Genomic DNA, 13,521 nt, shown 5'->3' on the forward strand with positions numbered 1-13,521 from the left:
TCAGCAGAGTTCTTAAAAAAGGACCGCAGTTTCTGCATCCTGACATTTCTTTTATGTGACAGCATCCTTGCTTTGTGTACCGGACCCCAAGGAGTACCACTGGACAAGCCAAGGAGTCACGGTTGTTGACAACATGGACGACGGAGAGGAACTGCTTCTCACAGATGTAAGTTTGCAAAGGCTGTTGCATTTTATCTACCCCCCACTTTTGAGTATTGATCGAAAACTTTATAACAGAAGTGTACAATAGATATTATTGCAACAGCTAGACTGGTGACTGGGGTGTGGCTACCGAGACCATATAACACCAGTCCTGAAAGACCTACATTGGCTCCCAGTAAGTTTCCGAGCACAATTCAAAGTGTTGGTGCTGACCTTTAAAGCTCTAAATGGCCTTGGCCCAGTATACCTGAAGGAGCGTCTCCACCCCCATCGTTCTGCCTGGACACTGAGGTCCAGTGCCGAGGGCCTTCTGGTGGTTCCCTCACTGCAAGAAGCTAAGCTACAGGGAACCAGGCAGAGGGCCTTCTCGGTAGTGGCGCCCGCCCTGTGGAACGCCCTCCCATCAGATGTCAAAGAGATAAACAACTACCTGACATTTAGAAGACATCGGAAGGCAGCCTTGTTCAGGGAAGTTTTTAATGTGTGACATTTTAATGTATTTTTTAATCTTTGTTGGAAGCCGCCCAGAGTGGCTGGGGAAACCCAGCTAGATAGGCAGGGTACAAATAATAAATTACTATTACTATTACTATTACTATTACTATTACTATTACTATTACTATTACTATTACTATTACTATATTATAGACAAAATGAGAAATACAAAATAAACGGTTCTTCATTCTTTAACCAATGCACGCTTTGTACATCCATTTGTGATTAAATTTTCCAAGACCACCGATCTTCCCCTTGCATTCCCGAATTACCGGTAAATTCCTTAAATAGGCACTTAAACTTTATTTTCTCCATATTATTTGACTTACCATAAATTTTATTTTATACAGTTACCCTATTGACACACCGAAGCTCAGTCAAAACCTGCCAACGAATTGACATTTTGACAATGTTCTTTTACATAAACTCTGTATATAACCCACTCTCTGGAAAAAAAATATGGCTGTAACATCTCTTAGCCTTGCTGATAATCTCGCCAGTTCGGCATACTGTCTTATTTTATTTTGCCAGTCTGTTTTAGATGGGGTATCCTCTCCCTTCCAACCTTTTGTGATTAGAATTCTGGCAGTGACTGTAACATACGTAAGGACTCTCCTGTATTTTGGGGGGATTTCATTTCCCATAATTCCTAGCAGGAAGGCTTCAGGTTTTTTTTAAGGGAAGGAGCATTTGAACATTTTATTAAGCTCGTTGTAAATCATTTCCCAAAATGAGCACCTGTTGTATTTTGGGTGTAGGAGGGAAATGGCAGCAAAAGAAGGCAGCCTAAGGGCTATAAGCACAGCTTGGCAGTCTTTAGCCTCGCTCAGATACGTTAAGGAAATGAGAGGGCAGGGGAGGGGAGTGTAATCAAGTCCACATAGGAAACTGTCTCGTACTGAATCAGATTACTATTGCAGATGTTAATATTGTGCAGCTTGTAGCAACCAGATGGATAAAAACTGGCTCTCTTTTTTTGGAATGAAGCATTTTCCAGACCTGTTAGATATTATTCAGAAACTTTCCTTGCGGAACTTTCTTCAAAACAGAACAAAAGCACCAAAGCTACACCCAAATCATTCCATAAAACATATTCTTACCCAATCATAGGCTCAGCATCTTCTTAGGAATAAAATAACATATAATCAGAGTTGACAAACATAGCGCTCTCTCTCTCTCTCTCTCTCTCTCTCTCTCTCTCTCTCTCTCTCTCTCACACACACACACACACACACACACACACTGGCTCCGTTAGCCTGCATTCCAGCCCCAAGACTATTGAGCTCCTGGAAAGGCATCTTACTCCCGCAGAGCCTGGGAACAAAAACTAACAGCAACTATCTTTCAAAGTGGAGATTTGCAATTCAATACCTTAATCACCTGATCTAAAGTTAAACACTCACGTGTTAGCGAGCAGAGAACAGCAACAGTTGATTATCAGCCCACAAAGGAGCTCAGAGAGCCCTTTTTGCTCTTCCTTAGCTTCAATGGAATCTTCCAGTTAAACCCTTTCAGCAATACAGATGGGCATTCTCCATTTCAGTGTCAATTAAGCAATTATACTTAACAATCACTGGTCCACATACCTGGGCATTGCTTACACCCACAGTATCCAACCTTTTTAGACTCACAACCCACCTTTAACCCAAGCATGCATGGGGGGCCTTATTATTTTCCCCCTCCTCCTCCCTTTGTCTCCTATTGTTGCTGCTGCAGACCACCTTAGATCAGGATGCCACCATTTGAGGGTCTTGACTGAGCCACCAGTCAAAGACCAGTGGTCTACACTGATCCAGGTTCTCGGGCAGGAGTCTTTGCCAGGCCTACCTTGGAATGCCAGGGATGAAACCTGGGATCTTTTGTATATAGAAGAGATGCTCTAGAACAGCCTTTCTCAACCTGTGGGTCCCCAGATGTTGTTGGACTACAGCTCCCATCACCCCTAGCTAGCAAGGCCAGAGCTCAGGGATGATGGGAGTTGTAGTCCAACAACATCTGGGGACCCACAGGTTGAGAACCGCTGCTCTAGAATGAAGCTACAGCTCTTGTACTGTTCTCTACCTATTTATTTTTCCAGAAGCAAACGAGAATGTTTCTTTTCAACATGCCTCCAGGAGTTGAGGGGTTTTAAGCTTAATTATTTCAGTTTCGATGGTGGTGGTGATTGAACCTCTGGCTGTAATATCTAAATTGGAGCGGGGGGGTTGTGGAGTGCTTTGACACCTATTGAGAAACGGTACACAAGGTTTGGAAATGATAATGATTCCTCTCTTCCAGGTGGCCTTTGATGTCCTAGGCTTCACTCAAGAAGAGAAGATAAGTGTTTATAAGCTGACTGGAGGCATAATGCACTTCGGCAACATGAAATTCAAGCAGAAGCCAAGAGAGGAGCAGGCAGAAGTTGACACCGCTGAAGGTAACAGAGCGGGGAGGAGCAGCAGGAACCAGTTGTTGCAGGACTACAACTCCCATCGTCCCTGGCCGTTGGCCGTAGTGCCTGGGGCTGATGGGAATTTGAGTTCAACAACATCTCAAGTGCCACACCCTCCCCAACTAAATAAGGGATGCCGGTCAAATCTCAAATTCAAAGGAATTCACTGTTTTGCAACTCAAAGTGTTGACATTATGTAAAATAATGGACTATGCAGAACTGGCAAAATTAAGAGAATCTGATGATGAGTGTTTTGTGGAAGAATGGAAGCCTTTTTTGGACTACTTTGGATTTGAGCTATGAGCCACATAAGTAATTACAGTGGTACCTCTGTTTTTGAACGTAATCCATTCTGGAAGACCGTTCGAGTTTTGAAACGTTCAAAAACCGAAAATTCAATAGCCGACAGCTAGGCCTCAGGATCTTGCATTCAGCGGAAGCCGCGTGGCATGTTCGACTTCTGAGGCGTGTTCAAAAACCAAAGCGTTTACTTCCGGGTTTACGGCGTTCGGAAACTGAAATGTTCGTCAACGGAGATGTTCAAAAACCTAGGTACCACTGTAGATTATAGTACTGTGGTTATGATTTTAACAGGCAGACGATAGGGAGAAGCAGAAGTGGAGAAACAACAAGAAATGGAAAATGGGGTGGGAAGTTGATAAAATATGAGGGGGGGGAATTGTTTGTTGGATTGTATATGTTAAAAATGTTGAAACTTAATAAAATATATTTTTTTTAAAATGTAGTTTAAAACCTTAATTAAACATGTGGTTGATGGCTTATATTCACATTTCCGTTTCCTCTGCCTCTCCCCCCAGGAAAGCCCACAGTTTAGTGCTGAATCCGAATGAACAGCACTTGGGTTTTCTGTGGATTGTTCCGATTTAGCACTAAAGAGTGAATTTTCTGGGGGAAAGCAGTGGGGCAAAGACAAAACCACTTGGACCCGTGCTATCTAGGGGTGGGGGAAGCGGAAGTATGAAAAAGCCCTTAGCCCCATTGGACTTACTCCTGCGTAGACAGGCACTGTCTGTGCTTGTGTTGTCCTTTCTGCAACAGCGGCCTAGCAGAACTTGCAGAAATGGTTGTGGTTTCCTTGTCTGAGGAAACGGGGGCCTTCGTCATGGCCAGCAGTTTGCTCCCCTTCCGATTAATCTGTGCCTTTGGTCTTTTGGCAGTGGCCGACAAAGTCGCCCACCTCATGGCTCTCAACTCCGGGGAACTCCAGAAGGGCATCACCCGGCCCCGGGTGAAAGTGGGCAACGAGTTTGTGCAGAAGGGGCAGAACATGGACCAGTGCCACAACTCCGTTGGTGCCCTGGGCAAAGCCGTCTATGACAAGATGTTCAAGTGGCTAGTCGTCAGGATCAACAAGACCCTGGACACCAAGATGCAAAGGCAGTTCTTTATCGGAGTGCTGGATATCGCTGGCTTTGAAATCTTTGAGGTACAGGGAAACTAGGAACAGCTCTAGCGGGAGGTGGGGTCTGCAACAAAATGTTGCAGGTACCTTCCCACCAGAGTGGTACCTATTTATCTACTTGCACTTTGACGTGCTTTCGAACTGCTAGGTTGGCAGGAGCAGGGACCGAGCAACGGAGGCTCACCCCGTCATGGGGATTTGAACCGCCGACCTTCTGATTGGCAAGTCCTAGGCTCTGTGGTTTAACCCACAGCGCCACCCGCGTCCCTCCTGGCTGGTGAAGTTCCCTGCAATTCATTGCCCCCCTCTGCCATGTCAGACTCCAGCCCCCTTTCCCATGGCACACACTCGCCAGCAGCCCCTGACGCAGGCCTTCGTTTCTATTCCCTTTGCAGTTCAACAGCTTTGAGCAGCTTTGCATCAACTTCACCAACGAGAAGCTGCAGCAGTTCTTCAACCACCACATGTTTGTGCTGGAGCAGGAGGAGTACAAGCGAGAAGGGATCGACTGGGTCTTCATCGACTTTGGTCTGGATCTGCAAGCTTGCATTGAGCTCCTGGAAAAGGTGAGCCTCTCTCGCCAGCCTGAAGCATGGCCGGCCTCTGGTGGCTTGGCAGAGCCGGCCCAGCCGTGAGGCAAATGAGGCCGCTGGCTCGGGTGCCAGAACTCGCCCCCTCAGGCAGCACATCCGTGGAGGCCCTGCCTGCCCCGCTGCCTCCACCAACGACTGAGAAGTGCCACCGCCATCAGCGCCAATTTGAGGCAAGATGGCGGCCATTTTGGATGAGAGCTCACCCCAAATTGGCACGATCTTGCCCCAAATGGGCACTGATGGCGATGCTCCTTCACCAGATTCAGGTGGAGCAAGGCACATGGCAGCAAGATAAAGCAGTTATTTCTGTTTCACCTCAACCCTGCGGCTTAGCCTGCTGAGATAGTGCTATCTGCACAGATTCTTAATATTCATCGCTCCCTCCACATGTCCTTATTTTTTTGTGCATTCATGATGAATCCCTACTCTGCCCGGACACTGAGGTCCAGCTCCGAGGGCCTTCTGGCAGTTCCCTCACTGTGAGATGTGAGGTTACAGGGATCCAGGCAGAGGGCCTTCTCGGTAGTGGCACCTGCCCTGTGGAACGCCCTCCCCTCAGATGTCGAGGAAATAAAGAACTATCTGACTTTTAGAAGACATCTGAAGGCAGCCCTGTTTAGGGAAGTTTTTAATGTTTGATGTTTTATTCTGTTTTTATTCTGTTGGGAGCCAACCAGAGTGGCTGGGGAAACCCAGCCGGGTGGGCGGGGTATAAATAATTTATATTTATATTTATATTTATATTATTTATATTTATATTTATTAAATGTATTTGTTTTCACTGCTGACTTTGGAAACACCAAGGAGGACTTATTTAAGTCCAGGGCTATTGTGTGTGTGTGTGTGTGTGTGTGTGTGTGTGTGTTTTCTTACTGGGTCCTCCTCCTCTCCAGCCCATGGGCATCTTCTCCATCCTTGAAGAGCAGTGTGTGTTCCCCAAGGCAACCGACGCTACCTTCAAGGCTGCTCTCTATGACAATCATCTGGGGAAGTCCCCCAACTTCCTGAAGCCCAAAGGAGGCAAAGGCAAAGGGGCTGAAGCCCACTTTGAGCTGGTGCATTATGCTGGCACCGTGAGTATTATTATTATTATTATTATTATTATTATTATTATTATTATTATTAAATTAAATTTGTATACTGTTATAAGAATTCTAAGGTCTCAAATCTAGAATAAATTTTCATTACTGTACAAGGCAAACACATAAGTATGTAAACCACATGTCTGAAATGAGGCTTGTATCCAAGCAACATCCTGAGGGCACCAGATTTTGGAAAACAGAGCTAGGTGTTGCGGTCATGTAATGCCCGAGTGCCACCATGCCCAATTTTTCCTCTCCTTGTTGTCAGGAGCCTACACTTGAGTAGGACCCTGGCAGAGACACATGCCCGACTGGCATGTTCCCTCCATCCTGGTCGATCGTTCGGGAGCTTCATAAACTTTCTTCAGCCCGAACATCACAGCGACCGATGCCAACCGACACTGGCACACTTAGGGATCCACAGAGTTTGTGCATCATGCGCGTGACAGACCTCAGTAACTCAGCATTTTGGCTAATCTACTTTATTTACATATAAACACACACGGAGCACTGCAACATGGCTCCTTCTCTCCCTAGCATCAGACAGCAAAGAGAAGAACAACAAAGGACAATAGTCCCACTTCACAGTAACACAAACATCCTGTCTCCGTCACTTCCCGCTCTGTGGAGTCAAAACATACCACGTCATGTGAAAGACAACAATCCCATGACTGCAATCACGGAGCAGGAATTCTAACACTTTCTTGCTCCAGGTGGGTTACAATATCACCGGGTGGCTGGAGAAGAACAAGGACCCCCTGAATGAAACGGTGGTGGGCTTGTTCCAGAAGTCCGGGATGGCCCTGCTCTGCACTCTCTTCAAAGAAGAGGAGGCCGCAGGTGCGTGGATCTCTTTGCTTGCATTTCCTATCCCAAACCCAGCAAACAACTCCAGATAGATTGTCCTATTTCCTGCTCACAACAACCGCACCAGGTAAGGTTAAGCTGAGACAGCGTGACTTGCCCAAAGTCTCCCTGGTACAGTGTTCCGTCTACTATACCTGGTGTACTTCAGGTATTGTGGACTGCCACGTCCATCAGGCAGTGTGGCGAAGTGGTTAGAGTACTGGATTCAGACCTGGCAGAAAGGAGTTCCAGTCCCCACTCTGCCATGAAGCTTAATGCCTGACTGTCTCTAAAGCCAACCTCCCTCACAGGGGTGTTGTGCTGCTGAGCTATGTGGCCCCTGTCCTTCCTTGACGGACAGTTCAGTCAGTAGAGCACATTTTAAGGTTGTGGGTTCAAGACCACATTAGGCAAAAGATTCATTCATGGCCGGGGGTGGGCCTAAATGACCCACGTGGTCCCTTCCAACACTACAATTCTCTGATTCTACGATTCTGTCAACTTGGAAATCTGTCTGCTTATGAATGTTGTTGTTGTTGCAAAGTCGCATTACCAAAACCCCACAACAAACATTGTTTCTGTGAGTACAGTCGTACCTTGGATCCTGAATGCCCTGGAACTCGGACGTTTTGGCTCCCAAATGATCGAAACCCGGAAGTGATTGTTCTGGTTTGTGAACGTTCTTTTGGAACCCGAACGTTTGATGGGGCTTCCGCAGCTTCTGGTTGGCTGCAGGAGCTTCCTGCAGCCAACAGAAGCCACGATTTGGTTTTCAAAAAAATCTGGAACAGATTCCGTTCGACTTCCAAGGTGTGGCTGCGCTGAAATGGCCGCCTTAGTAACCCCTCAGCCTCTGAGATGAAAATAGGGAAACACCCCAGGTTTTGTGTATACATGAATTTATTTCCATATACACTTGAATCATCTTCAGTTCCATGTTTTCCTCAGCTGGAACAACCAAGAAGCAGAAAAGGGGATCCTCCTTTATGACTGTCTCCAACTTCTATAGGGTAAGTCTCACCTGGTAAGAGAATGTTTAAAATTTTATTTTTTACCAACAGCCAAAACACAAACAGTGAAACCCCCAGGCGGCTGGTACATTGGGTATACTGTACATAATCATTAATAACATATTCAAATCAACCATATGTACAATTTTAGATACGTTAACACTCCTCCATCCACAAGGTTTATTTAACTTTTAACATTTTAATTGCCCCAAATTGTTCAAGCCTACCCAAATTTCAATATCTTCTCAAACCAATCCTCCTCTTTCTCACTGACCTTAAACCCTTTCATTCTGTGTATCTTCACAGTTAGGTATTCTAAAATTATAATATTATTCAGTTTTTTCCTCCATTGGTTCACCCCTAACTCTTCTGCATTTTTCCAGTTACACGCTATAACCTGTCTGTCTGCAGTTACCATCAATTTTACCCATTTACATTCCTCTTTTGTTTTTAACTCGGTGCTACTCAGACTAATAAGAACCATTAATTTATATATTCCCACCTTCCTACCCACAATTCCTGATATTTCTATACCAATCTGTTTCCAAAATTCATTAACTAAATTCTCACCTGGTAAGGGAACTCCACCTCTGTCATCGGCATCAATGGATAGCCACGTGGCACTTCTTTTGCTCCTGTGGGGTGTGTGTGTGTTGAGGGCGGCAGCGGTCTGAGAACCAGCCAGAAACCCAGCAACTGATGTGGTGACCTACAGTCGTGGAGCAGGGATGTTTGGCTCTGGCAGGCCTTCAGGATTGCTGGCAGGAAAAATGGAGGCATCCCTGAACCAGGCCAAGTTCAAGGTATTACCATTAGTGTATCAATGGCAGCCCTCCGCTGCCTTGTGAAATATCTTCAGGAGAAGAAAAGGCTAAGGAATCAACCCTACACAAATCCAGAGTGGAGACCCTAAGACGGTTGGATGGCTCCTTGTACGCCTCCTTCCATCAACTCCTGCAGCTGAGCTGGTGCTAAATGTCTTGCTCTGCTATCCTTTGGACCACATCAGCCAGGCTGAGAGGGGGGTCTTGTCATCTGGTCAGCCCAGGACCTCCATGCACACTGCCCAGGTTTGCGCCCCGGAGAGGTTACTTTGGTGCTACTAACGTAGCAGTTTGACTTCACCCCTGGAGGCACACTCCATTGTCTCTCGAGAAAGACAGGTGCCCACAACAACTAAGCCCTTAACAACTTGGGACCGGTTTACCTGCGAGATCACCTGGCACCATGCCCACTCGGCTGCTTCTGTCTGGCACAAAGCCAGCACTGTGACAGATGTCACAGGATACCTGTTCAGCATTTGTAAGAAATTGACTGTTTCGTGTGGCAGCATCCGCCCTTCGAAACTCCCTGCCTATTGATCCCAGGCAGGTGCCTTCACTGTACACTTTTCTGCACCTGCTAAACACATTTTTTCTTAGACAAGTCTGCCTGGATATGTAGAATGCTGATGCGTGCCTTAATCTGATTTTAGTTATTCTGAATGTTTTATATAGTTGTTTTTAACAGTTTTCACCAATGAGTTTACATTTTTGTGTAAACCACCTTGAGGTGTCTTCTTCTTCTTCTTTGCAATCAAGCAGTATATAAATTTTATGAAATGAATGCAATATTCTCCCCCTGCCTGACTACCCTCCTGTTTCATTTCCTCTTCCTGTTTCAGGAGCAGCTGAACAAGCTGATGACCACCTTGCACAGCACAGCCCCTCATTTCGTCCGCTGTATCGTTCCAAACGAGTTCAAGCAGTCCGGTACGGAGCTTTGCTGTTCTTCTTTCCCTTTTAAAAATTGTAAATATAAAAAGGTATATAAGGTAAAGGGTAAAGGGACCCCTGACCATTAGGTCCAGTCGTGACCAACTCTGGGGTTGCAGCACTCATCTTGCTTTACTGGCTGATGGAGCCGGCGTAGAGCTTCTGGGTCATGTGGCCAGCATGACTAAGCCGCTTCTGGCGAACCAGAGCAGCGCATGGAAACACCATTTACCTTCCCGCTGGAGTGGTACCTATTCATCTACTTGCACTGGTGCGCTTTCGAACTGCTAGGTTGGCAGGAGCAGGGACCGAGCAACGGGAGCTCACCCTGTTGCGGGGATTCAAACCGCTGACCTTCTGATCGGCAAGTCCTAGGCTCTGTGGTTGAACCCACAGCGCCACCCGCGTCCCATAGGTATATAAGGAGGGCTGGTTAAATAACCATTCAGCACTCCGTAAATAACAAACGAAAGAGGAGGAGGGAAGTCATCGGTTTTAGCCCAGATAATTCTTTTAATTCACTTATTTGATCGTACTTCTGCACTGTGTGCATTCAAAGGAATGTCACAAAGCAGTTTACAAAAGTAAAATGTATTTTAAACCAATCCCACAGTCTTAATAGGGCAAGAAGAAGTCCAGTCCTAATGTTCTAGGAAAGTCCGAGAAAACAAACAAGCAGTTACTAAAATAATGAATAAGGTCATGCATCCTCTTCCATTTTTTTCTTTCCAGAAAGATGCAGTAGCTGTCCATTCCTATCAGACACATGGCCCTTTCTTGCACAGATATAATGGGTGTTTAGAATTTGGGATGCTGCTGTTATGAATAAGTTAAGTTGACTTATACATATCAGCAGCATCCCAAATTCTAAACAACCATTTGGGCAGAAGAATCATAGAATCATAGAATCATAGCGTTGGAAGAGACCACAAGGGCCATCGAGTCCAACCCCCTGCCAAGCAGGAAACACCATCAGAGCACTCCTGACATATGGTTGTCAAGCCTCTGCTTAAAGACCTCCAAAGAAGGAGACTCCACCACACTCCTTGGCAGCAAATTCCACTGTCGAACAGCTCTTACTGTCAGGAAGTTCTTCCTAATGTTTAGGTGGAATCTTCTTTCTTGTAGTTTGGATCCATTGCTCCGTGTCCGCTTCTCTGGAGCAGCAGAAAACAACCTTTCTCCCTCCTCTATGTGACATCCTTTTATATATTTGAACATGGCTATCATATCACCCCTTAACCTCCTCTTCTCCAGGCTAAACATGCCCAGCTCCCTTAGCCGTTCCTCATAAGGCATCGTTTCCAGGCCTTTGACCATTTTGGTTGCCCTCCTCTGGACACGTTCCAGTTTGCCAGAAGAGGAGACATTATTTTTCCCTCAGTGTTGTCCCAGTTGACTTGGGAGGGGGGGTCAGTTGACCGCATTCAGGCTGAAACATCTTGTTCCATGGAGCATCGTCCACTTGGCTTGGTGAATTGCCACGGGAAGCAAAGCATCCAAATGATTGGCTTGCGGAGGCTCTGATTCTAGACCCTTTCCGTCCAGCGCTCCACCATTTGCTTGAGCGCCTCTTCTTTAGTTTTCAAGGTAGCATCCTAATTCACTCAGCCCTGGCTGAGCCAGTCCCGTTCCAAGCAACAGTCCCGCAGCAGTTTTTGCTCTTGCAGCCGTGAAATGGAAACGTCATGCTCTGTCTTTTGCAGGTGTGGTGGATGCGCACCTGATTTTGCACCAGCTGGCCTGTAACGGCGTTTTGGAAGGTATCCGTATTTGCCGGAAAGGTTTCCCCAACAGGTTGCAGTACCCTGAGTTCAAGCAAAGGTGAATATCGTCATCGATACGCCATCCATTTCTAGGGTGGGGATGGAATGCCTGAGAGAAGGCCAAAAACAGAGGCAGAAGCTAAAGCAGGAGAGGAGGGAGGCCAAGTGGCAGAGATGAGTCAGGCTGGTGAAGAGTCCTGGGTGCCTCCTTCTCCTGCTGCAACAAGCTCCCCTCCGTCCTGGTCTCCCAGAACCAGAATAACAACAACAACAACAACACTTTTATATTTATACACCTCCCATCTGGCTGGGTTGCCCCAGCCACTCATAGCTGTCAAGCGTCCCTTATTTGGCGGGACAGTCCCCTTTCCCAGCGCCATGTCCCACTGCTGTCCCTTATCGATGAGGCTTCGTTTGGCTGCTGGCTGGGCTTTCTGCCTTTGACTCAGAGGAGCTCAGAAGTTGAACATACCTGTGCCCGGAAAATCCCTTATTTTGGCTGCTGGTCCCTTATTTTCAAATCTGTAAGTTGACAGCTATGCAGCCACTCTGGGTGGCTTCCAACAAATAATAATAATAATAATAATAATAATAATAATAATAATAATAAATTAAAAAAAAAACATCAAACATTAATAGTAACCATCAGATACTATATGAAAAGTCGCAGTAATTTTAAAATAAGCAACTTATATCAAATAAAACAATATTCGACAATCCTTTAGAATCCAATAGCAAAGAGTAAAATTAAGCATCAGGAAATAATAATTAAACAGTTTATACTTACCAATTACAATAAAGAGTTACTAATATATAATCAATAAAAACAGCAAATCACAATGCATAAAATACCACAAAACATACAAAACCATGCAAAAGGATCAGATTGAGAAACCAGGGCACCCAACCCATAAAATTATCTTTAAAAGCTATCCCTGAGCTACTCTCTTCCCAGCTGCTTCTCAAAGTCATTTGTCTGGGGCTGGAGGGTGGGGCAAGGCAGGCGGAAAAGACATTGCCTGCAGAAAGTCTCTCTCCCCTCAAAAGAGGCCTGAAGAGGGCGGAGGAGAGATTTGTGATATGTGCAGGCGCAGTCTCTGGCTGCTTGGGGAAAAAACCCCTGGAAAGATGGGGACTTAGGCGTCTGTGGGGGACCTTCAGTCTCTGCAGCTGCTACATAGGAGCAAGTCTTACCGGAGATGAGCTGCTGTGCTCATTCGGCCTGACGCTCCTGTGTTGATGCTGTTTTTGCTAATAAACTCCAGTGTGATTTCCTGCTGGCTTGGTCCTGCCAGAAGGAGAGGCGTTGTGGCTCTCCAAGCATCCGAACCCAGCAGAAGTACGAAAGAGAAGAAGGGGCTGTGGGAACTCAGCGTGGTGAGATGCATGGCAGCAGAATTCACCCCATGTCCTGCCATGATGCACTCCACGCCTTCTCCCTCCTCTCTCGATTAGCTCCCGTGATTGGCTGGGTTGGGGAGCTGGCAGAGCAAGGCCGGTCCCCATCTATGTTGCCTTACTGGCTATTACTCTCCCCCATCACTTTGCTTAGCTGTTCTGTGGCCCAGCAGCCACCAGATTGTGGTTCTTGAAAGTTCTCAGTGGCAGCTTGTGTCTTTCTCTTGTCAGGTACCAGGTACTGAACCCCAACGTGATCCCTCAGGGATTTGTGGACAACAAGAAGGCCTCAGAACTTCTCCTGGGATCTCTGGACCTGGGAGAGAATGAGTACAAAATTGGGCACACGAAGGTACGGCAGGCTTCAGTCTGGCCTTACTGTCCCTCTTTTCTTTCTTTCTTTCTTTCTTTCTTTCTTTCTTTCTTTCTTTCTTTCTTTCTTGGTTTTCACATATTACATTACAACACAGATATACCAAAGCCAAAGCCAACACCATTTCCTCTCCATCCCCTCTTAAATTTACATTTACATTTCCTCAATCCGTCATATTATTCTTTTCT

The 13,521-nt window shown here is 46.1% G+C and overlaps 1 protein-coding gene across 2 annotated transcripts in view; it reads left to right on the forward strand.

The window, feature by feature from the left end:
* The window catches only part of MYH16 (myosin heavy chain 16), a 58,290-nt gene that overhangs the window by 13,371 nt on the left and 31,398 nt on the right, over positions 1–13,521 (forward strand). For both annotated transcript variants that reach the window (XM_080980929.1, XM_080980930.1), the window contains exons 10-19: positions 63–166; positions 2,935–3,073; positions 4,267–4,535; positions 4,907–5,077; positions 5,998–6,177; positions 6,900–7,026; positions 7,981–8,042; positions 9,706–9,793; positions 11,503–11,620; positions 13,192–13,312. In XM_080980929.1, coding sequence (XP_080837055.1) covers positions 63–166; positions 2,935–3,073; positions 4,267–4,535; positions 4,907–5,077; positions 5,998–6,177; positions 6,900–7,026; positions 7,981–8,042; positions 9,706–9,793; positions 11,503–11,620; positions 13,192–13,312 — 1,379 coding nt within the window. The remainder of the gene's footprint in view (positions 1–62; positions 167–2,934; positions 3,074–4,266; positions 4,536–4,906; positions 5,078–5,997; positions 6,178–6,899; positions 7,027–7,980; positions 8,043–9,705; positions 9,794–11,502; positions 11,621–13,191; positions 13,313–13,521) is intronic.

The sequence above is a fragment of the Podarcis pityusensis genome (assembly GCF_964106645.2).
Source record: "Podarcis pityusensis genome assembly, chromosome: 14".
NCBI lineage: Eukaryota > Metazoa > Chordata > Lepidosauria > Squamata > Lacertidae > Podarcis > Podarcis pityusensis.